The sequence below is a fragment of the Rhea pennata genome, unplaced genomic scaffold, assembly GCF_028389875.1.
Source record: "Rhea pennata isolate bPtePen1 unplaced genomic scaffold, bPtePen1.pri scaffold_26, whole genome shotgun sequence".
In the NCBI taxonomy this organism is placed as follows: Eukaryota; Metazoa; Chordata; class Aves; order Rheiformes; family Rheidae; genus Rhea; species Rhea pennata.
In genome coordinates this window covers 4,403,624-4,424,331 of record NW_026907677.1, presented here as the reverse complement: position 1 = coordinate 4,424,331, position 20,708 = coordinate 4,403,624, and the positions used below count along the sequence as shown (strand labels likewise).

At 54.7% G+C, this 20,708-nt stretch overlaps 1 protein-coding gene and 1 non-coding gene across 2 annotated transcripts; both read right to left on the bottom strand.

The window, feature by feature from the left end:
- Positions 1 to 246: 246 nt before the first annotated feature.
- Positions 247 to 318, bottom strand: TRNAA-UGC (transfer RNA alanine (anticodon UGC)). Its single transcript has one exon. It is a non-coding gene; the product is annotated as a tRNA-Ala (tRNA).
- A 14,071-nt stretch (positions 319 to 14,389) lies between these two features.
- Positions 14,390 to 15,325, bottom strand: LOC134154368 (olfactory receptor 14C36-like). The gene has a single exon (XM_062601120.1). It carries the CDS (start codon positions 15,323 to 15,325, stop codon positions 14,390 to 14,392), a length of 936 nt encoding a protein of 311 aa, XP_062457104.1.
- Positions 15,326 to 20,708: the final 5,383 nt, after the last annotated feature.

The window sequence follows — 20,708 nt, the reverse complement described above, 5'->3', positions numbered from 1 at the left end:
GCTGGCTGAAGTAAAGGGAGACAACCTCTGCTGCTCTCCCGCTATCTCTCCAGCCACTCGTTCCATCATGGAAGGCTAGGGGTGGATGAACATGGAAGGCTAGGGGTGGATGAAGAGGAAGTTGATGAGGCTTTTGATGGATGGCAGGAAGCTGCCTCCAGATCACAGACCCAGGCTCACCCACGGGACTTCCACCACCCTTATATCTGCTGGGAAGACAACACAGTGAGGCACAAAAGCCCTCACTGGAGATGCTGGGGACTGAACCCAGGACCTCCTGCATGCAAAGCAGGCGCTCTTCCACTGAGCTACATCCCCTTACACATGGCATATGTAGATTGGGGAGGTGCTCTGGGGTGCCCCCTCCTCCCATGCCATGTCCCTGACAAGCACAGCCCCCTTGTGCCCTGCTGCCCTCAGACCCTCCCCAGAAAACTCCATTCAGACCCTCCTGCCTGGCCGTGGGGGAAGCTGGCCTTGCCTCTGCCCTGGGACTGCTCCTGCACAGGGCCACCCCATGGAGTACTGCCCCTTCAGCATCTCTGCAGCTAATTGGGTCAGGAGGAGAGTGTCGCTGCAGGTGCTGCTGCCAGGCTCTGGCCCTGCCAGGGGAGGCTCGATGGAGAGGGGCAAGCCCCTTCCCTGAGTCACCTCTGCCAGCGCAGGCAGCACTCTTGTGTGCGTCACCTGTGTCCGCGAGGGCAGCAGCAGTAGGGAGTGGTGTGAGGGAAATGCCCTCCCCAGGGGGATGTGCCCACAGCTCCGATTGCCCCCAGGGTGTGGGGCGGAGGGAGCAGGGGAGCAGGCAGAGCTGGTGCTGAGCAGGGAGCTGCCCGGAGCCCCTCAGACAGGCTCCAGGCCTCCCCCTGCACCACGCTGCCCACCAGCACCCGGCCATGGGCAAAGGGCAGCGTCCCCCTGCCTGGGGCTGGGTACGAGGTTGGGCTCAGGGACATTCCCATTCTTGCAGCACCAGGACAGTGCTGACAGTGGAGCCCTCGGCACAGCCCCAGGTTAGGGGTTTCTGTGGGCCAACCGGCAGTGCATTTGGCTGTTAACTGAAAGGTTGTTGGTGGAACCCACCCAGGGACAGTGGAACAGGGAACCGAGCCTGGGGTTGCTGATTTGATTCCAAATGGAATTACAGTATAATGTCCTTGTAATACCTCTTGTAATACCTCTGCAGGAAAGCAGACATGGGGAAGAGAGTCAAGCAGAAAGAGCGTCATAGCAGGTGAGATGCTTGGAGCTGTGTGTGAGGGTGAGCCTGTAGCCTTGTTGGTCTTGGAGATGCATGTTTCCCTTGGACATCATGGCCCTAGTGACTCTGAATGCCTTTCATCCCATACTGCAACGACTAGTAATCTCTGGCTGGATGGACAGCACAGAGCAAGTGGTTGGGAGAGCCTCCTGTTGGCTTCCTGTTTCTGCTGACACTGCTTCCCGGGTGGAGACCCTTGGGAAAGTCAAATCCTGCTTCCCAGACACGGGGGCCTTTCCACAATTCCCCATAGCCGAAAGTAAGCAGGATTGTTTCTACCTGCCGACAGCAGGGCTAGGAGTCTAAGGACATGTTGTGAGGCTGAGGAGAGGTCTGCATGCTCTTGTGAAGCCTTTGCAAGAGGGAAGTGTTTGTCTGCCCTTTGGGCCACAACGCAGGCTGTTTCCAGAGGCCAGGGAGTATGCAGTGAGAGGGGACTCAACAGAGAGGAGCTCTTTCTTGGCCTGGAAAGGATGCTGCCTTGCAAGCAGAAGGGCAGCCCCCCTCTTCCTGCCACCAAGGCCAAGGAGCAGGGGCTGTTCTCACAGTGCCAGATTCACGTAGTGACCTTGAAGCCCTTTTCTTCACATGAAAGATCCTTCTGGGGCTGGCACAAGCAGAGCGTGGCTACACCCTGCTGTCAGGCACTTCTCTGTGTGCCCAGAGCATCTTGAATGCCTGATCAGAGTTGTGGGCTCTGAGATAAGGGGACTGTGTGTGTGTGTGTGCAGAGTCTGGGAGAGGCAGGAGGTCTCCAGCGAGAGTGAGAGAAAGCCTCTGCCCCTACTGCCATCAAAGCCTTTCCCAAGCATGTCCCTGGTGCAGGCGAGCTGCAATGAGCAGCGTAGCTGCAGAGGTAGCAGTGCTTGACTCGCTCGATGCCTTTCTCCTCCTTTGAGCCTGGGTGCCCAACTAGAATCCATTTTCCATTCTGAAAACAGAGTGTTTGGGAGCACTGAGCAGTGGCTAAAGGAATTGGGAGGAGAGGGGGCAACGGTGTGTCTTGGAGCCTGTCACTGTTGCTGTGCCTGCTGTTCTCCTTGCTGCATGGAGAGAAAGCCTTGATGTGGGCAGCCTGAGCTTTGCTCCAGGCATGTTGTGCAGCCTTGCATGACTTGGCAGGGCACGACCTCCACCTCTGATGAGGTCAGTTAGTGGAACTCATATCCTTTGGCTGCAGGAGAACCCATCTTGTGAGCGTGGGGTACAGGCCCAACCGGCACTGTGCTCATGCCACCTCCCCGCGGTGTGTTTTTGCAGTGCGTTTCAGGCCATCCCAGGGTACTCTACGTGGAGGGCAGCACAAGCCAGGAGGAAGGAAGCCGCTGCATCTGGATGGTCAGCAGTACGTCCTGTGAGTGCAGGCCCTCAGAGGCCAGGGAAGGTAGATGCTGTTGCTTGGGGCCCTCGTTGTGGCTGCCTGCATTGTGGAGAAGCATCATCCTATGGGCAGTGGCTGTACAGGTTCTGCAGTCACTGGCTGCTTTAGGGATGCATTGAGAGCAGCAGCTGAGCGGCTTTGGAAGTAGGGCACAAACCGCTGTGGAATTGTCTTGCAGGTTCAGCACAGAACAGAAACTCTGCCAAGCATTCTGGCCAGCTCAATCCTGTCGCAAAGCAGGAAAGCTAGGAAAGACCTTAAGAAGGTCCTGGACATTGTGGAATGGCGAGAGCTAAATGAAAGCATCACTTACCACATCTCAGCAGGAACGACTGTGACTTTGAAAGATTACTTCTCCTGCAAAGAGGAGAATGCAAAAAGGCTGGCCAAGCAGCAGGGAAGAGAAGAGAAAGAGTACGTATGTGGTAGCTTCAGGGAAAGCCTGGGATATCTGAGTGGCAGTGACCCACCACGGGGTCAGGCTCTCAGTCCCCGAGCCACCGGCTTGCATAGAGCATCCTATGGCTTTTCCTGACATGGGATTGACTTGAGTTCGGCCCTGACACCAAGCACCTCTCTGTAGCCCCAAGCAAATGCCCAGCACTGCTTTGGAGGGGAAGGCCTGTGGCTACCAATGGGAGCAGGCGTGGGAGGCCCTGGGGGAGGAGAGAAGCAGGAGGGCTCTCAGCCCGAGTGAGGGAGAGAAGGTGTCGGTGCTTCTGCAGCCACAGTTCAGCAGCAGACAGCCACCCTGGGCTTGTACCAGACTTCCCTTCCATCCCAGGCATAGCTGTTGGGTGCTCAGAAGTGGATTTATTTCAGTGTGGACATGGGTGACTGGAGAATGGAGAAGTCCAAGGCACAGAGCTGTGTCTGTTATTACTGTTCTGGTTTTATATACTTTGCAAGAAACATCCTCTTTTGTATGACAGCCTGTCTTTGTGGCTGGCACAAAAGAGTGCCCAGAACAGGAATACTGCAGGAGTGCTTTACTCCCTTGATAGCTTCCTCCTTCTTTGACCCAGAGTGCCCAGCTAGAATCCATTTTCCATTCCTAAACACAGAGTGTTTGAGACCAGTGAGCAGTGGCAAATGGCACTGGCAGGAAAGGGGACAACAGTGTGCCTTGGAGCCTGTCCTTGGAGTTGATTCTGCTGCTCTGCTTGCTGCAAGGAAAGAAAGGCTCCATGTTGCCATCCTGAGCTTTGCTCAGGTGCTGTCTGTCTCATCCATGTGGCCACTGTCAGTCAAAACCACGGGCTTCTCCTGCAGGACTTCCTCCTGCTGCCGAAGCAGGTGCCTGGCTTGGGAGTGCAGAGTGGAGACCTAACTCCCCCTGTGCTCACACCACCTCCCTGCGGCGTCTATTTGCAGTGTGCTTCAGGAGCTCCTGTGGGAATGGGAGGCAGTGGTAGCCGGAAAGGAGCAACCTCCTAAAGCTAGATCGCCACCGAGGTGGGAGGTGAGTGAAGGCCCTCAGAGGGCAGCGAAGGGAGGTGCTGCTGCTTGGGGCCCTTCCTGTGGCAGCCGGAATTGTGGGAAAGCATCATCCCCTGGGCAGTGGCTGTACCAGAGCCCTTCCTCTGCGCTCCTCTGAGCCCTGAGTGTCTTTGTCTGGGGCTTGCTTTCCAAGATTCTGGTTGTGCTCTGGTTTTGCAACACATCTGTTGCTACTGCCTTCTCTGTGGACACAGCAGAAGATGCCTGCATGGGGCCCTGTTTCTGGTGGGAAGTTAACTGCTGGGCCTGTGTGGGGTGGAAGCTGGAGAGCTTCTGTTCATGCTCATGTCAATGACGGGGCAGCAGGAAAAAAAGGATCCTTCAGTCTTGTTCAGATTCACTTCAGGTCTGAATGGGGCGGAGGGAAGACTCGCAGCAGACAGGGGTCAGAGGAGAGGGTGAGAAGTAACCTGCACTTTAGGGGCAGACATACCTGGTGTACCTGTGGTGCTCTTTCTCTCCTTAGCTGGACAAGCGGGGAAGACTCGAGGCAGACAGGGGTCAGGGGAGAATGTGAGGAATAACCTGCCCTTCAGGGAAAAAGAGACCCACTGCACACATGCTGCCCTCTCCCTCCCTAGCTGGACAGCGCTGCAGGTTTCTTACTCTGCAAGTGGCAATTCCCTCAGCTCACTTATGCTGCCAGGAGAGATCAGAGCCTGAGGGAGAAGTGCCAGTGGGAAAGACCATGAGCCCTGGTCAAGCTGTGACATAGGCTGGGGCCTGTTGTGGGGCTTCTCACTGTTCTCCAGCTTGGGCTGCAGCGTTGCTACCCTGGGGCAGCAGTTGCCATTTGGGGTGCCTGAGGGCAGGCGAAACCAAAAGGGGCTGGTGACTGCACAGGTCCTGCAGTCACTGGCTGCTTTAGGGATGCATTGAGAACAGCAGCTGAGTGGCTTTGGAAGTGGGGCACAGACCTGTGTGGAATTGTCTTGCAGGTTGAGCAGAGACCGGAGAGTCAGGAAACCATTGAGGGCAGCTCAAGCCTGTCGCAAAGTAGCAAATCAAGTGCGACTAGTGAGAAGCCACCTGTAGAAATGCCCAGCATTCAGGAAGTTGTCAAGTACGACTTTGGAACGGGGAAGGAAGTCGTCGTGAATGTTTATTACTCCTGCGTAGAGGAGGAGGCAAAAAGGCTGGCTGAGGAACGGGAGGCCACACTAGACATGGTACGTATGTGCCAGCTCCAGGAAAACCTGAGACATCTGAGTGGCAGTGGCCCACCACGGGGTCAGGCTCCCAGTCCCCGAGCCACCAGCTTGCACAGAGCATCCTATGGCTTTTCCTGACATGGGATTGACTTGGGTTCGGCCCTGACACCAAGCACCTCTCTGCAGCCCCAAGCAAATGCCCAGCACTCCTTTGAAGGGGAAGGGCTGTGGCTGCCAATGGGAGCAAGCGTGGGAGGCCCTGGGGGAGGAGAGAAGCAGGAGGGCTCTCAGCCCGAGTGAGGGAGAGAAGGTGTCAGTGCTTCTGCAGCCACAGTGCAGCAGCAGACAGCCACCCTGGCCTTGTACCAGACTTCCCTTCCATCCCAGGCATAGCTGCTGGGTGCTCAGAGGAGGACTGCAGTGCGGGACCTAGAAATCGCACCAGCGTTTGTTTGCAACCTCTCCCTGAATGCTGAAGCCAAGGCACAGGTTCACTCCCAGCCTCTGCCCCCGTGTACCCAGGCTGAGGAGCTGCTTATGCGACCCTGTTTGGACACAGGGGCGGTGAGCATGGACACACCATCAGAAGCCCATCCAAAGATACGTGGCCTGGACAAGCCCGCACTGTGCCTCTGCCTTTTGCCCTGTGCATAACACAGCCTCTTCCTTTCTCACTTCTTAGCCCTGTGAAGAGCAGTATCCAGAGACAGAAGAAGAAGAAGAAGAAGAAGAAGAAGAAGAAGAAGAAGAAGAAGAATCTCTGCCTGTCAGCTGGGCCAGCACATCTCCAAGCTGCTCATCAACAGCTATGGGTGAAGACCAGCCCATTGAAACAAACCCTGAAGAAGGTCTTGCCAGCATGCAGGGTGAAGACAACGCCACGACTCGCAGCCCCCAAAGCAGCCTCCACAGTGAGGCAGAGGAGGAAGAACCTAAAGAATAAATGTGGCATCTCCCAGCACAGTTGAGATCAGCTGCCAATGCTTATTCTCCTGGGGGCTGGGCACTGGTGCCATCACTTGGGGCTGGCGCACGGCTCCTTTCATAGAGTCTTCAGGGCTGGCTGGAAGGATGTGGTGCCCGACATAACAACCTTGAGTGGCTTGGCCATGGATCTGGCCTGTTCTGACCTGGCTGGCTGCTGCTCTCAGCAGCCACAGAGGTGAGGAGCGATGCTGGGTCTGCCTGGCTGGTGGCACTGGGGCCAGCGAGCTCTGAGTGCTCTAAGGCTGTAAGGGTGGGTGAGAAGGGCAGCAGCATGGCCCACTGTGCCTAGGGCCACAAAGGCCAGAGAGGTGCCCCAGCCCTCCTGGGGGCACAGATGCTTGTCAGCACCTGCTGCCAGGCCCTGCCTGGCCTCACCCCAGGGGCCCAGGGGCCCCTAGGTGCTTGCCTCTCCTTGGGGCCTGGCTGGCACAGCCAGCCCATTCCCAGGGGCCAGGAGCTTTCCCCCAGGAGCAGCAGCCTCCATGGTGCCTGTGGGAGCAGGGGAGGAGACCCAGCGCTCCTGCCAAATGCAGTGTTGGGCTGTGGGAGCACTGAGACAGAGCCGTGGTCCTCTGTGGCTCAGACAGCCTCTGCTGGCAGTGCCTGCCCTGGGCTTGGGCTTAGGCTCTGCCAGCGCAAGGGCTGGAGCTAGCTGCAGCTGCGTTTGCTGGAGGGGAAGCAGCTTTAACTGCTTCTGATTTCTTAGGAGTAGGAAGGGTGAAGCTAGAGCTGCCAGGAGACTAGAGCCCCGCAAGCTGTAAAAATGTAGCCAAGTATTTCCACAGCTGGAGCATGCATGCCCATGAGGGCTGGAAAAGCAGCTGTTCCCCACACTGCTGTCAGGGCAGGAACTCCATTCAGACATGCTGACGAAAGCGTGGATGAGCTCTGGCCCCGGCGCCTGGCTCTAGAGGAGTGCTGTGTGCCTGAGACATGGGTCTCCTGCCTGGCCCAGGTGCCAGGTCCAGCCTCTGAGCAGCCTGCCACTGCCCCTGGGGCAGGACCTGCCCTGCAGGACCTGATGGGCAAGCAGCAGGCACATTGCTGTTGCTTATGCTTGCAAGGTCACTTCTGCCTCACAAGCTGACAGGCTAAAACAGCAGCAACACTGCTTCTGTTTGAGCTGCTGAGGTCACTTGTGCTGCAGTGTCTCCCAGGCCCACAGCACGCACATGACTTTTATGCTGACAGCAAGGTCACGGCTGCCTCAGTACCTGAAGGCCAGTATGAGGCAGTTGTCCCTGGACTTGAGGAGAGCAAACATTGCCTTCTTCAGGGACCTGCTTGGGAGAATCCCATGGGATAGGTCCTAAAAGGAAGAGGGGAAAGTGGAAGAAAGCTGGTTAACATGCAAGGAGCTCCTCCTCCAAGCTCAGGAGTGGTCCACCCCAAGGAGCAAGAAGTCGAGCAAAGCAGGCACGAGACCTGCATGCACGAGCAGGGAGCTCCTGGCAAAACTCCAACATAACAGGGAGTACACAGAAGGTGGAAGCAGGGACAGGTAGCCTGGGAGGAAAACAGTCACAATGTCCCAGGACACACAGACGGGGCCTAGGCCCATCTGGAGTTTAATCGGGTGAGGGATGTCAAAGCCAACAAGAAGGGCTTCTAGAAATACATCTGTAACAAAAGGTTGCTGAATGGGCCAAGGGCCCTGGCAACAGAGGACACAGAAAAGGCAGAGAGCCTGAGTGCTGCCTTTGCCTCAGGTTTTACTCCTCACATCGGCAGTAAAACTTCACTGCTCAGACCAGCCCTCAGCAATCCTAGGCCCTGGAGAACACGGGGAAAGTCTGGAGAAAGGAAGACTCCCTTGCTGGAGGAGGATCAGGTTAGCAGTCACTTCAGCACACTGGACATCTACAAGTCCATGGGCCCTGACATGGACATCCATCCAGGAGTGCTGAGGAAGCTGGCCAATGTCATTGCAAGGCCACTCTCAAGCATCTGCAAAAGGGCAAGGTGATCAGGAGAGGTGCCCGAGGGCTGGAAGAAAGCCAGTGTCACTCCAGTCTTCAGAAAGGGCAACAAAGAGGACCCAGGGAGCTACAGGCCAGTCAGCCTCACCTCCATCCCTGGAAAGGTGATGGAGCAGCTCTTCCAGGACACCATTTCCAAGCACATGAAGAGCAAGAAGGTGATATTGACCAGCAGCAGTCAGCATGGATTCACCATGAGGAAATCATACTTAACCAACCTGATAGCCTCCTATGATGGAATGACTGGCTGGGGAGATGAGGGGAGAGCAGTGGATGTTGTCTCCCTTGACTCCAGCAAGGCTTTTGGCACTGTCTCCCGTAACATTCTCGTAGGCAAGCTGAGGAAGTATGGGCAAGAGGAGTAGGCAGTGAGGTGGACTGAAAACTGGCCCAGTGGCAGAGCTCAGAGGGCAGAGCGCAAAGTCTAGCTGGAAGCCAGCAGCGTCCGCTGGGGTCAGTACAGGGGCCAGTCTTGTTCAGCTTATTCATGACCCGGATGATGGGTCAGAGCTCACCCTCAGCAAGTGTGCTAATGATACAAGTTTGCTGAGCAGGCTCTGATGCTATTCAGAGGGACCTCGACAGGCTGGAGAAACAGGCAGAGGAACCTCATGAAGTTCAATAAAGCAAATGCAGGGTCCTGCACCTAGGGAGGAATAACCCCATGCTCAACTACAGGCTCCACTGGGAAGCAGTGCCGCAGAGAAGGACCTGGCGGACACCAAGCTGACCACGAGCCAGCAAGGTGCCCCTGTGCCAAAGGCAATTAAAGGTATCCTGGGTTGCCTTAGGAAGAGCATTGCAGGCAGGTCGACAGAGGTGATCCTCCCCCCCTGCTCAGCCCTGCTGAGGCCACACCAGCAGTACTGAGTCCAGTTCCACATTCCCAGGTATGAGAGATGGAGCTACTGGAGCAAGCCCACTGAATAGCCGCTAACAGGCAAAAAATGGAAACACAGGAAGATCTAACTCTAATCACGGTGATGTTGCTTCCCTTTAGCCCTTCCCTGCTTGTCACACTGCAATAGCTTGTGTGTCATGAGTACGCCTCAAAGTGCACGAGTGACACTTTCTCCTCTGGTGGCATTCCTGTATTTCACACCTCGTACAACTTCACCTGAAGCCTGCGTATGCCAAGTGACAGCTGGGCATAGAAGAAGCTGAGCACAAGAAAGAGGTTTTCGACTCTGCTTGCTCTTGTTCTGGGCACCGGCCTGTTCTGGTTGGGCTGCCTCTGTCAAGGTTTGCTCACTTGAAAAAGATGCAAAGCAAAGAGATAAGTGAGAGTGTGTGTGTGTGTGTGTGCATGCGTGCGTGCGTGTGGAGGGACGGGGGAGGGGAGAGAGATGCAGGACAGGAGGTTGGAATTGCAAAGGTGCAGAAAGCAGAGACCTGAAGAAAGGGAGCTATGAACAAAGTTGCACAGGATGCTGCTCTCCTGCTATAGGCAAAGCAGGCAACGGAGATCGAGAAGACAAAAGACACTTTTCCCTTCCCTTAAAATTTGTCAGGCAATAGTTTGTAATTGCTCCATGGTATTAGCTTCTCACGGACATGGACACACAACTCAGGGGCATGATTTCACTTGGACTTAGACAAGTACAAGGGGAGAGGGCAGCGGGAAGATGCTACGACCTGGCTCTGCAGCACACTGCAGGGCAGGGGTCTCGTGACATGTAAATGACCATGATGACGATCAAGCCCACCTGCCGAAGGTCAGCGCTGTGGCTAAGCTCTTTTCCCCCTGTTAGGGTGGTCAGGAGGGGACATTAGCGGGTGGTGTCACAGTCAGCTGAGGGGCATGGGAAACCATGCTGCCACAGCACGTGGCCCTTCCTCTACAGTCCTGCGCTCCTGCTGTCACAGGATGGCTGGTCTGTGCTGAGAGGGATTTCTGGCTGGAAACAAGCCCCGGGGAGGATGACGAGGGTCACAGGGGAGGAGAACTGCTGCTTCCAGGCCTTGCCTGGACCCACAGCAGCTGGCAGACACATCCTGAAGCCGTGAACATGGAGAGAGTTCTAGCCTGGGGGTTGTCACATTGCATTAGGCAGGAGACACTGGCAATATTGGCAGTGCCTGGCGGGGCACAACCGTCCCCTCCATCAGCTGGTGCCAGCAATCTGCTGTCCTTCCTGGAGGGAAGGTCCTTCAAACACAAATCCTCCTTCGGCCCTCACACATCAGCTCTCCTCTCCTCTTCACCTTCCTTCTGGCAAGGACAGACAGGTCACTCCTTCTCCCATAGCCCAAGACCATTGCAAATTCCTGGCTGCCCTCCAGCTCACCTGCAGCCACTCGCACGTTCACTGACACTGCATCTGAGGACACTCAGGTCTGCCCTGCAGCCATCAGCACAGCTACTCAGCACTGCTGGCCCCACACACAGCCTGCCAGTCTCCCAAGAAAGCCCTCCTCCAGCACCCCTCCAACACCACACAAAGCCAGGCAGGACACACTTTAGTCCCTTGAGCCTCACAAAAGTCCCATTGAGCAGGAGAAAGGCATTTGCAGAGTAAGACCCCATGGAGGTGAGCAATGTACATGGGCAGTAGAAACACAACCCTCATCCCCCTGGAAACTCCTGCTCCTCCTGGGGCTCAAGTTTCAGCCCTGCATCTTCCACGGGGACAGATGGGTGGGGGGCTGGGAGGGTAGGAGCTGCCTTGGGGCAGGGGCTATCAGCAGGAAGGATCCTGGTCTCAGGACTAGAGGCAAAATCTGAGTCCTGGCTCTCCCCAGAGCCCCCAGAGTCACCCCTGCCCTGCCCCACTGCTTCAGGGATGTGCTGGTGACTCCATCCCCGCCACCATCAGCAGCAGTGGTATTATTCCCTCACATCTACACTAGGGATCCAGGCCCCTCCCACAACTGCTTCCCAGCTCCATACATGGGGCCCCAGCACAAGTGCTCCAGTCTGGAGTGGAGCCAAAATATCCCCAGCCCCAGGATGTGCTACTGCCCACAGAGGGCCTGTGCAGGCCCTAGGGCTGGAGGAGCTCCCAGCCCAGCATGGGGATGTGCTGCCATGGGAGAGGGTGCTGGTGACAGCCTCTGGCTCCCTCCTCTCCTCGAGGCCAAGATCCTGCTGTTTGCAGTGCTGCAGAGCTCTGGCTGTTCCCAGCAGGGAGCCCAACTTTGCCCTGCCCATGCTAGGGAATGGAGGGGGCTCACACAACCCCACTGCTGGGCTGTGGCTTGGCTGCCAGGGCAGAGGAGAGCTGCCCCTCCCGGGACCCAGGGCTGAAACCCTCCTGCGAAGCAGAGCCAGCTCTGGGCAGCACTGGGACTGCGGGGGTTATCGTCTGCCTCCTCGAGAGAGGCACCAGACTCTGGGCAGACGTGTCTGGCTTTGTCTCCCGGCCTGATGGTGACTGCCGCGGGGGAGAGGTGAGCTGTGCTGGGGCAGCTTGGCAGGGAGAGGAGAGCTGCCAGCAGTCATATGGCCTCATGCTTTCCTGTGACTGGGAAGGCTGAAATCAGTAAATGAGTGGAGGATGGATGCGTAAGAGGCAGGGTGAGGGGGAGGACAAAAGTGAGGAAGGAAAAAGTAGCAATGGGGAAAGTAGGGAATACAAATCACAGCTTAGGAAGGAAAAATTAACACCAGGAAAAAAAGCTGTTCCCAGAAACAGCCCGTTATTCCCTTGCTGGGGCTCATCAAGAGATCAAAGCTTTTTCTATAAGCGCACAAACCACAGCCCACGAGACCTCAGCAGTCCGCACCATGCTCTCCCTGCAGCAGCACCCAAGCCAGGAAGACAGTGGTTTCTCTCTGGGCTTGCTTCCCCAAGCAGGCTCACAGCACATAGCCACTGTGCCAGCTCCAGCCTCACACCTGCTCCCAGGGATGGGGCTGCAGGGGCTGCTCCTGCTGCCTTTGCAGACACAGGTGCCACAAACAGGTCCTAGAGGTGGCCTTTTCCCCGCAGGTGACCAAAACACTCCTGGGCCCCTCTACTCAGGGCCAGGCAGGGGGACAGGGGTCCCCTGTGCACCAGAGTCCCAGTGCTCACAGCTCACAGCACCACTGCAGCCCAGGGCCATCAGCACTTGGGACCTCTCTGTCTCTCTCTAACTCCTATCCACCACACACTACCATTTATGCAAAACAGCACACACCTCTCATTGCAGTTTCTCATTAGTGGTGTGGCATCTCACACCATCCCACTGTGCTGCTATTGCATACCTTCATGCATTTCAGAGCCATTAAACCTTCACATTTGGTAAGGTATTGTACTTTTCTACTCACTGAGTGGCTTGCAGCTCCTTCACTGCCCAGCCTGCTGCCCAGGACAGCACCAGAGCCCTGACCCTGTAGTACCTCCGGTAGCTCCTGCTGCCCCAGGCAGAGCGCGGTCTGATCTGAGATGGTGCTCAAACTTGTTTCTTGCACTCATTTTCTCTCTCTGAGCTCTGTCCTGCTTGTCTCCTGGGATGTCCCTGCTCCCCAGAGAGTCTTTCCCCAGGTGAGTGGGTCTGTGCTGACCTGCACAGCAGTTCATGCACCCCTCCCCTCTGCTCCTCACAGGGTCTTGCACTACTGCTACACTGCAGTGCTATCAGATGGTGGGATTACAGCGCCGTGGGGTGACCCCTGACTCCTCACTGGCTGTGCTGGTTGGGGTAGGAAGGAGAACCAGACAGACATGGCTCAACACCACCGACACTGCTAGCACGTGTTTGTGCTCATGGATGTGCTGAGAGTGATCCCAGGGTGTTTGCAATGGCAGCAGATGTGTTTTTGTGTGCCCTAGCTCTGGCCTGTGGTGTTACATGAGAGTGCATGGATCACTCTCCAGCCCCCTTTCCCTAGGTGTCCCAGGTCCCCACTGCTTCTGCAGGGATTGCAGAGCCCTCCTTTCCTATGCATACCTGGGTATAGGGCTTTATGTGACTCCACCATGAAACATCCCTCACTTTGTGAGGCTCCACTCCCTGCCCACCCCTGAGGCACACACTCTTCCTAGAGATCCCCCGAGATCTCCTGGTGGCCAGCTTCCTTTCCAGAAGGATGGCATCTGTGAGCAGCCCCAGACAGGCATCACAGAGACCACTCACCATCTCTGCTTGCACTGGTCACCACGAAAGGAGCCCCAAATCCAGCCCTCGGTCCCTGGTGGATCACACTGGGACTCTGAGCTCATCCTGCTGGGCCCATGGAGTTCACAAGCAGGACAGCAGGCCATTTTGTGGTGCAACCCTTGGGTGTGTTTTTTACTCTCCTTTCTGAAGAAAGGCAAGACTCACGGCACAGCACGGAGGAGATCCCCTTTTATTACAAAACGTTATTTGGGACCCCAGGTCTGACATAAAGGTGCCCATTGCCTCGTCCTGCCTGTGCTCACAGGAATGCACGGGGAAGCATAACCGTACCACCACCACATTAGGAGAGCTCTTAGGTCGTATATACACACTAGAGCACAGCAGCACAGTGTGGCAATGAAGAGAACAACTCCGAACAGAGAAAATCCTGCTGTTGTTGGGCAGACGTGTTTCCAGGAAAGCTGCAGCCCCCATGTGACAGCTGCAGGGAGGAGATACTTGCTGTGGTAGAGGGAGAATGGTCCTGCGGAGCATAGGGTCTGTCCCCACAGGCTGCATCCAGACGCTCCTCCACTTCTGCTCTGTGCACTGCAGCCCTGTAGAGGGAAGGGACTGGCCCACTGTGATAGCTGCCTGCCACCCTTGCAGAAGAGGACTGTGAGATCACACTCTGACTGTGGCCAGGGGAGTTGAGCTCTCCTAATGCACATGGGACCCATGCTGTCAACCCATCTGTACTTGCGCAAGCCTGACTCTTCCCCCCGAGCTCCTTTGGTATCACTGCTGAAAGAGACACTGCAGTGGGAAACTCTCCTCGTTGCACTGGGGCATCCGAGGGAGCTCAGACTAGTATGCCTTTGAGGTTCCCTCCTCCCTGCTGATGAAGGGGGAAGCCTGGCTTCCTCCTTCAGCACAGTCGCTTGGTCAGATTCAAATGAGAGTTTCCAGAGGACAAGTAGCACTTTTCTTTCTTTCTTTTTTTTTTTTTTTTTTTTTTGCAGGAGTGTAAATAATAAAAAAATGAATAACACATTGCTTTGATGCCAAATACGCTGGAAATGGGGAAGAGGTGCACATAGGGCAGTTACTGCTCCCGACATTGTACCCACCTGATCCGCTTCCTCACTGCATCTTGCAGCTCCTTGTTCCTCATGCTGTAGAAGAGCGGGTTTACTGTTGGAGGCACAACAGAGTACAGAACTGCCATCACCAGATCCAGAGATGGGGAGGAGATGGAGGGCGGCTTCAGATGGGCAAACGTAATAGTGCTGACAAAGAGGGAGACCACAGCCAGGTGAGGGAGGCACATGGAAAAGGCTTTGTGTCGGCCCTGCTCAGATGGGATCCTCAGCACAGCAGTGAAGATCTCCACATAAGACAGCACAGTGAAAACAAAACACCCAGAGACTAAACAGGCACTAACCACAATAAGCCTGACTTCCCTGAGGCTGGTGTCTGAGCAGGAGAGCTTGAGGATCTGGGCAATTTCACAGAAGAACTGCTCTAGGATGTTGCCTTGGCAGAGTGGTATTGAAAATGTGTTAGCAGTGTGCAGGACAGCACAGAGAAAACCACTGGCCCAGGCAGCTGCTGCCATTTTGACACAAGCTCTGCTGCCCATGAGGGTCCCATAGTGCAAGGGTCTGCAGATGGCAATATAGCGGTCATAGGCCATGGCAGTGAGAAGAAAATACTCAGCAAAAATGAAAAGGACAAGAAAAAAGAGCTGGGCAGCACATCCTGAGTAGGAAATGGCTCTGGTGTCCCACAGGGAATTGGCCATGGACTTGGGGACAGTGGTGGAGATGGTGCCAAGGTCAAGGATGGAGAGGTTGAGGAGGAAGAAGTACATAGGGGTGTGGAGCCGGTGGTTGCAGGCTATGGTTGTGATGATGAGGCCATTGCCCAGGAAGGCAGCCAGGTAGATGCCCAAGAAGAACGCAAAGTGCAGGAGCTGCAGCTCCCGCGTGTTGGCAAATGCCTGGAGGAGGAACCTGTTGAAGGAGCTGCTGTTGGACATTTGCTCCCCCTAGGCATGGGGGATCGTCCAAAAAGACAAGACATAGACAAGTTAGGACAGAATTCTCCGGGCCAAACTTTCTATTTCTTAGTACTCTGCCCCTCCAAAAACATGTATCACCTGTCCCCACCTTGGTTTGCAGCCCAGCCAGATATCCCACAGTCAAATGGTTAAAGGTCCTAAGGATGGGATGTTCTGAAGAGAGAATTGGCTCATTGCTAGCCCCTCTCCCCTGCTCCTCCCCCCGCCCCAGCACTGCCCAGAGCCCCAGAAGCTGGAGGGGGACTTGATTACCTTTCTCAAATATGCATCTCTATGGCAGGACCTGCAGGGTCAGTGTCTGAATTGCATCTCAAACACTCCTGCCCAGGGAGTCCAAGTGGAAGGACAAGAACAGCATAGACAGGTAGGGAAATACAGGGCAGTATCGTGGCATTTCTTCTGAGGGAGGCAGGAACATGGAGACTCAGGGGAACACTCAGGGTTTTCTCCTCTCCTGGGTGTCCATCAGCCAAGGAAAAACCTCATGCCATGGATCCTACAGGCTTGAGGGCAGAGAGCTGGAACAGGTTGCCCAGAGGGGTTGTGTTTGTGGAGTCTCCTTTTCTGGAGATACTTAAAACCCGCCTGGATGCAATCCTGTCTAATATGCTGTAGGTGACCCTGCTTGAGCAGGGAGGTTGGACTAGATGATCTCCAGAGGTCCCTTCCCACCTTACCCATTCTGTGATTTGATGAGCTGATGGGTGAGAAGAGGAGATGTTGAAGTCTGCAGTTTCCTCCCGCACTTTGACCATGACTGCTACCTGGAGCTATCCCTGCAGGGAGGTGTTTCTCTGTCCCCACGTCTCTCTCCTGTCACTGCTCACAAACCCCATTCCCCTCATGGGGCACTCAACCTTGCCCTGCAGACACCTCCCAGGGGCAGGCAACTGCCCAGGGGCATCTCAGTGACACAGGGGCTAAGGAGCAGGTGAGATATACCCTGATGAGGCTGGAAAGGTGATGCTCGTTCTGTCTGCAGGCTGTGGGGTGGATGAAGAGATTTGCTGAGTTCCCTCCAGAATTGCAGCTCGCTCACTGTCAAGTTTTGGAGCCTCAGTTGCCTGTCTAAATCTGACAGATCCAGCAACATTTCATCCCACCCACAGACAATATGACTGAAGGTAGAGACTCATGGATGTCCCTTCCCTTTCAAGTATGCCCTGCCTTGACCTTCCTTTTGGAAACCCCCCTCCAGAATGTTCGCAGGGTGAGCTGGAGCTGTGAGCAGCCCTGACCCAGGCAGCATCCCCTCCACAGCAGAATAACCTGTCCTGCAGGGGTGTGATCCTCCCACCCAGAGCTCCTCCCCACAGCACTGTGGGGAGTTCCCTGGGCACGCTGAGTGCTGACCCTCGCAGGTGGCAGAGTCACTGCCCTGGGCGCACTGCACCCTGTGGTGCAGAAACACTGCTCTGAATTACAGCCCTGGGCAGACCTGAGTGCACTCCCTGGCTTCACAGCCCTGCAGCATCCCTGGAAGAAGGAAGCAGGATGCCCTGTCCCTCTGACAGGGTCCCTAGGAATCCCTGCTCTGAAGCACCAGCTGCTCCACACCAGAAAAATGGGGATACCCATTGTGAAAGATCCTATAGGCCATGGAATGTGCTAGCTTCAGAGAAAGCCTCAGGGTACCTCACCTGTACTGCCCTGGAGCCACAGACTTACTGTGTTAAGGGCGGCAAAGATTTATCTCCCAGTGAGCTCTCAGCTGTCCTCCCACTCCTGATTGCCTTTAACTTCCTTCTGTCTCACTCATCTTGCTCACCTTGCTTGTCTCCTCTGGGCACCTGGCAAGTGCACACCTGCAGCCCTGCTGCTGTATGCAGAGGAGCTGCTCCTGGGCAGAGTTGCTTCTCAGCAGTGCTGCCACATTGCCATGAGCTCATCCCTCCATCTCAGGAGCCTGGCCCTGCTTGGGAATAGTTGCCCAGCTGAAGGTGTGACTTTATCTGTCCTTCGTACTCCCTCCTCCTGGGAAATGTTCACTGAAGCAGACTGAAACAATCATCTCTAGTCTCTCCCTAGGAGAGACTGAAGAGACACCGATTCCAGCACTGTAATTTGTCACATCAGGGGACGGTTTTCTAAGGGAGGTGGAAATGTCCCACTCTGGAAGACTCTATTCTCAGCTCAGGACACCCCAAGAGGGACAAGAAGGGAGTTTGTTTCCCCATGGCTCAGGTAGAGTTCAGATGAATCAATCCAGGCATCATATGCCCTTTAGAAGTCCCTGGTCTGGAATGGGATTCAGATCCCTCCTTTGGACTCCACAAAACACAGGTGGTGGCATTCTCATTGCCCAGACTGAACTGTGAACAACACAGATGTCTGCATGCAAGCTCCCTGTCTACACTCCCATTATTATCAGTGGAGATGGAGGGTGGGAATCAACTGTTCACACAAAAACACCTTGTGAAATATGAAGAGACAGCAGTGATCCAAGATATGTGACAGTGTCTACCTACTCTGAAGGAGAAGCTGTGAGCCCCGTGTCCTTCTAGAGCCTGAGGTGAGAGCCAGGTGAGGAATTTTCTTGGCTCCCCGAAATGACACTGGATGCCTACTATGACTAGAGCTCTGCTCTCTAGGAAGCTGAGACTCGTGCACATCTCTACATTGCAGATAGTTAATGTAATTCAGGGCAGACACTTGATTTAGTGACAGAAAATAGATGAGCAGGACCATGTCAGATGCTCAGGGTGTCCAGCACAACCACCGCTCTAGCAGACACAGCATGGGACCTACACCCCTCCAGACTCTGGAGACAAGAGAGAAAGTCTGGAGAAAGGAAGACTTTCCCTTGGCTGAGGAGGATCAGGTTAGAGAACATTTAGGCAAACTTAACATCCACAAATCCATGGGCTCCAATTGGATGCACCCACCAGTACTGAGGGAGCTGGTGGATGTTACTGCTAAGCCACACTCCATCATCCTTGAAATATTATGGAGAACAGAGAGATGCCTGCAGCCTGGAAGAAAGCCAGTGTCACTCCAGTCTTCAGCCAGGGTGAGAAGGATGACCCAGGAAACTACAGGCCAGTCAGCTTCACCTCCATCCCTGGAAAGCTGATGGAGTAGCTCACCCTGCAGGTCACCTCTAAGCATATGATCATGCTTAGAAGGAAAAGAAGGTGATCAGGAGTAGTCAGCATGGATTCATGGAACTGAGATGTGGTGGGACCACTCATACAGCTAGAGGGCTGTGAGGGCAGGGTCCAAACTCTTCAGGAGAGACTGCTTGAAAGGTAGTTTCAGACAGGATGGAGCTTTTCTTGGTTTTGGCAAACAGCATGAGAAGGGGAAACAACTACAAACTGCAGCTTGTAATGTGCAGATGTGACTTCAGGAAAAGAAATGTCACCTGAAGTGTAGTGCTTTAGTGCAACAGGTCACCCTGAGGGAGTCTGTGACCTGCTACTGGCTTTGTGTTTCAAGGAAAAGCAAGTGAGGGCAGGGAGACATCAGTAAAGGCAGAGAGATCCTGCAGTGGTAGTGAGGTGAGGAAGCAGGTTGGGTGTCTACAGTCTGCAAGAGGAGGAGGTATGAGACAGCGTAGGACAGCCTGTGGTGGAAACAACCAAGGGTGAAAGCCGAGGCTGAAAGCTCCCAGCAGAACTGAGGTCTTTGTCCTTTGGCTATGGCTGTTGTCTCTGCCACTAAGGCCTCTGAGAAGAGGTTTCCTTACGGCACTGAGGCCTTGCTGCCTCCTTGTCCCCGGGAAACCCAGGAGGTGCTGTACCATTGTCCTGCTCTCGGTATGGCGCACCCCCACACTCACATTGCCCTAGGAAGAGGCCTGAGCACAGTGCAAGGGAAAGCATCACCCTACCCAGGGCCAGGGTGTCAGTGCCTGGCCATTTTGATTGACAAAACTCACCCAGCTTTGCATGACATTGGGGCCACCTGCACATTTCCTTTGCCTACTTGCAACTAGTGCCTCCAACTTTTGGGTGTAATTGCCCCGTGGGGAGGCTTTCTGAGTAATGGCCCTCAGTGGGACTCATTAATGCTCCAAGAAGCTTTGGCATTTGCTGCTGACTTTAACTACTTGAGAGGTTTGTTCAGTCTCCTCTCAGTACCCGAGGCTCATGGACTCAGCACCAAATACACTTGACGGGTCATTAAAATACTCAAAGCCCTAGCAACCCATCTCACTCCCCCTGATTTTCTTCAGTTCTTGGGTGGCTCATGGGAGAGGTTTCAGGAGTGTATTTACAAGAGCAAGCTGTCAATGAACACCTGAAAAAGAAAGGGCTTCTGCTTTTTAAGCTCTCTTTACTTTTCAGGTTACAGAGAAAGTGATAGCCACACTCTCCAGATCATAGTAACCCGGAGTGTCTCTGCCAGAATGAAGTCTGAGCATGGAGGAAAAGCAGTAGTTTTGATAGGAGACATGTATGGACAACCTTCCTCCTCACTTCCCAAACCCAGACAATCTTATGCCTCTTGGTGGCCTATCAGCTACTCAGGCAGACAGGACCTCACAACCACTCATCCCAGAGAGAAGTCAAGTGCTCCCATCAGCTTCACCTATAGAAATGACCTCACAACCACTTTCCCATCCATATTCCTGCTCCCGGTCCACCACCTGCAGAGACAGAAGTCACAAAGTCACCTTCAGAACATGGGCGCAGGTCAGAGCCTGTTCCCATCAAGGAGCTTCTGAGAAACAATCTCATTAAAATGTCACAAAAATATCAGCCTCCTGGTGGCCTACTAGCTCACCAGATACAACTGATTTTGTAATCACCTACCAAGCCAATGGGCCTGCTGCTGCTCTTTCCTCTTCCCTTATGGAAATGACCTCAGCATGTTCTGAATGACCTCACAATCAACACCCTAGCCCTGCGCCTCTTGGTGGCCGATCAGGTCCTCGCACAGAACTGACCACACAAACAGTTACCTGAGGCATGAGCCAAGGGCAGACCTATGGGCTGCTCAGACAGAGGTGACCTTACAATCATCTACCAAGCTTGTGTGGACACTCACGACCCTTCAGCTTCTCACATGGACCAAGTTTCCTTTGTTGCTTATGAGATCACTTCTGTCTCAGCCTCTGATAGGCTAGTAGCAGCATCATGGCTGGGGCATGGGCATGTGAGGTCACTCCTGCCTTAGTAGCTGATAGACTAGCAGCAGGCACATGTCTTGGATGCTGATTATGAGGTTCCTTGTATCTCATCAGGAGTAGTCAGCATAGATTCACCATGGGGAAATCACGCTTAAGCAACTTGATAGCCTTCTGTGATGGAACGACTGGCTGGGTAGATGATAGGAGAGCAGCAGATACTGTCTCCCTTGATTTCAGCAAGGCTTTTGACACTATCCTCTCCCATAA

What these genes read in the sequence shown, in the direction of transcription:
- LOC134154368 (XM_062601120.1), bottom strand. Translation starts at nt 15,325, where the DNA reads ATGTCCAACAGCAGCTCCTTCAACAGGTTCCTCCTCCAGGCATTTGCC.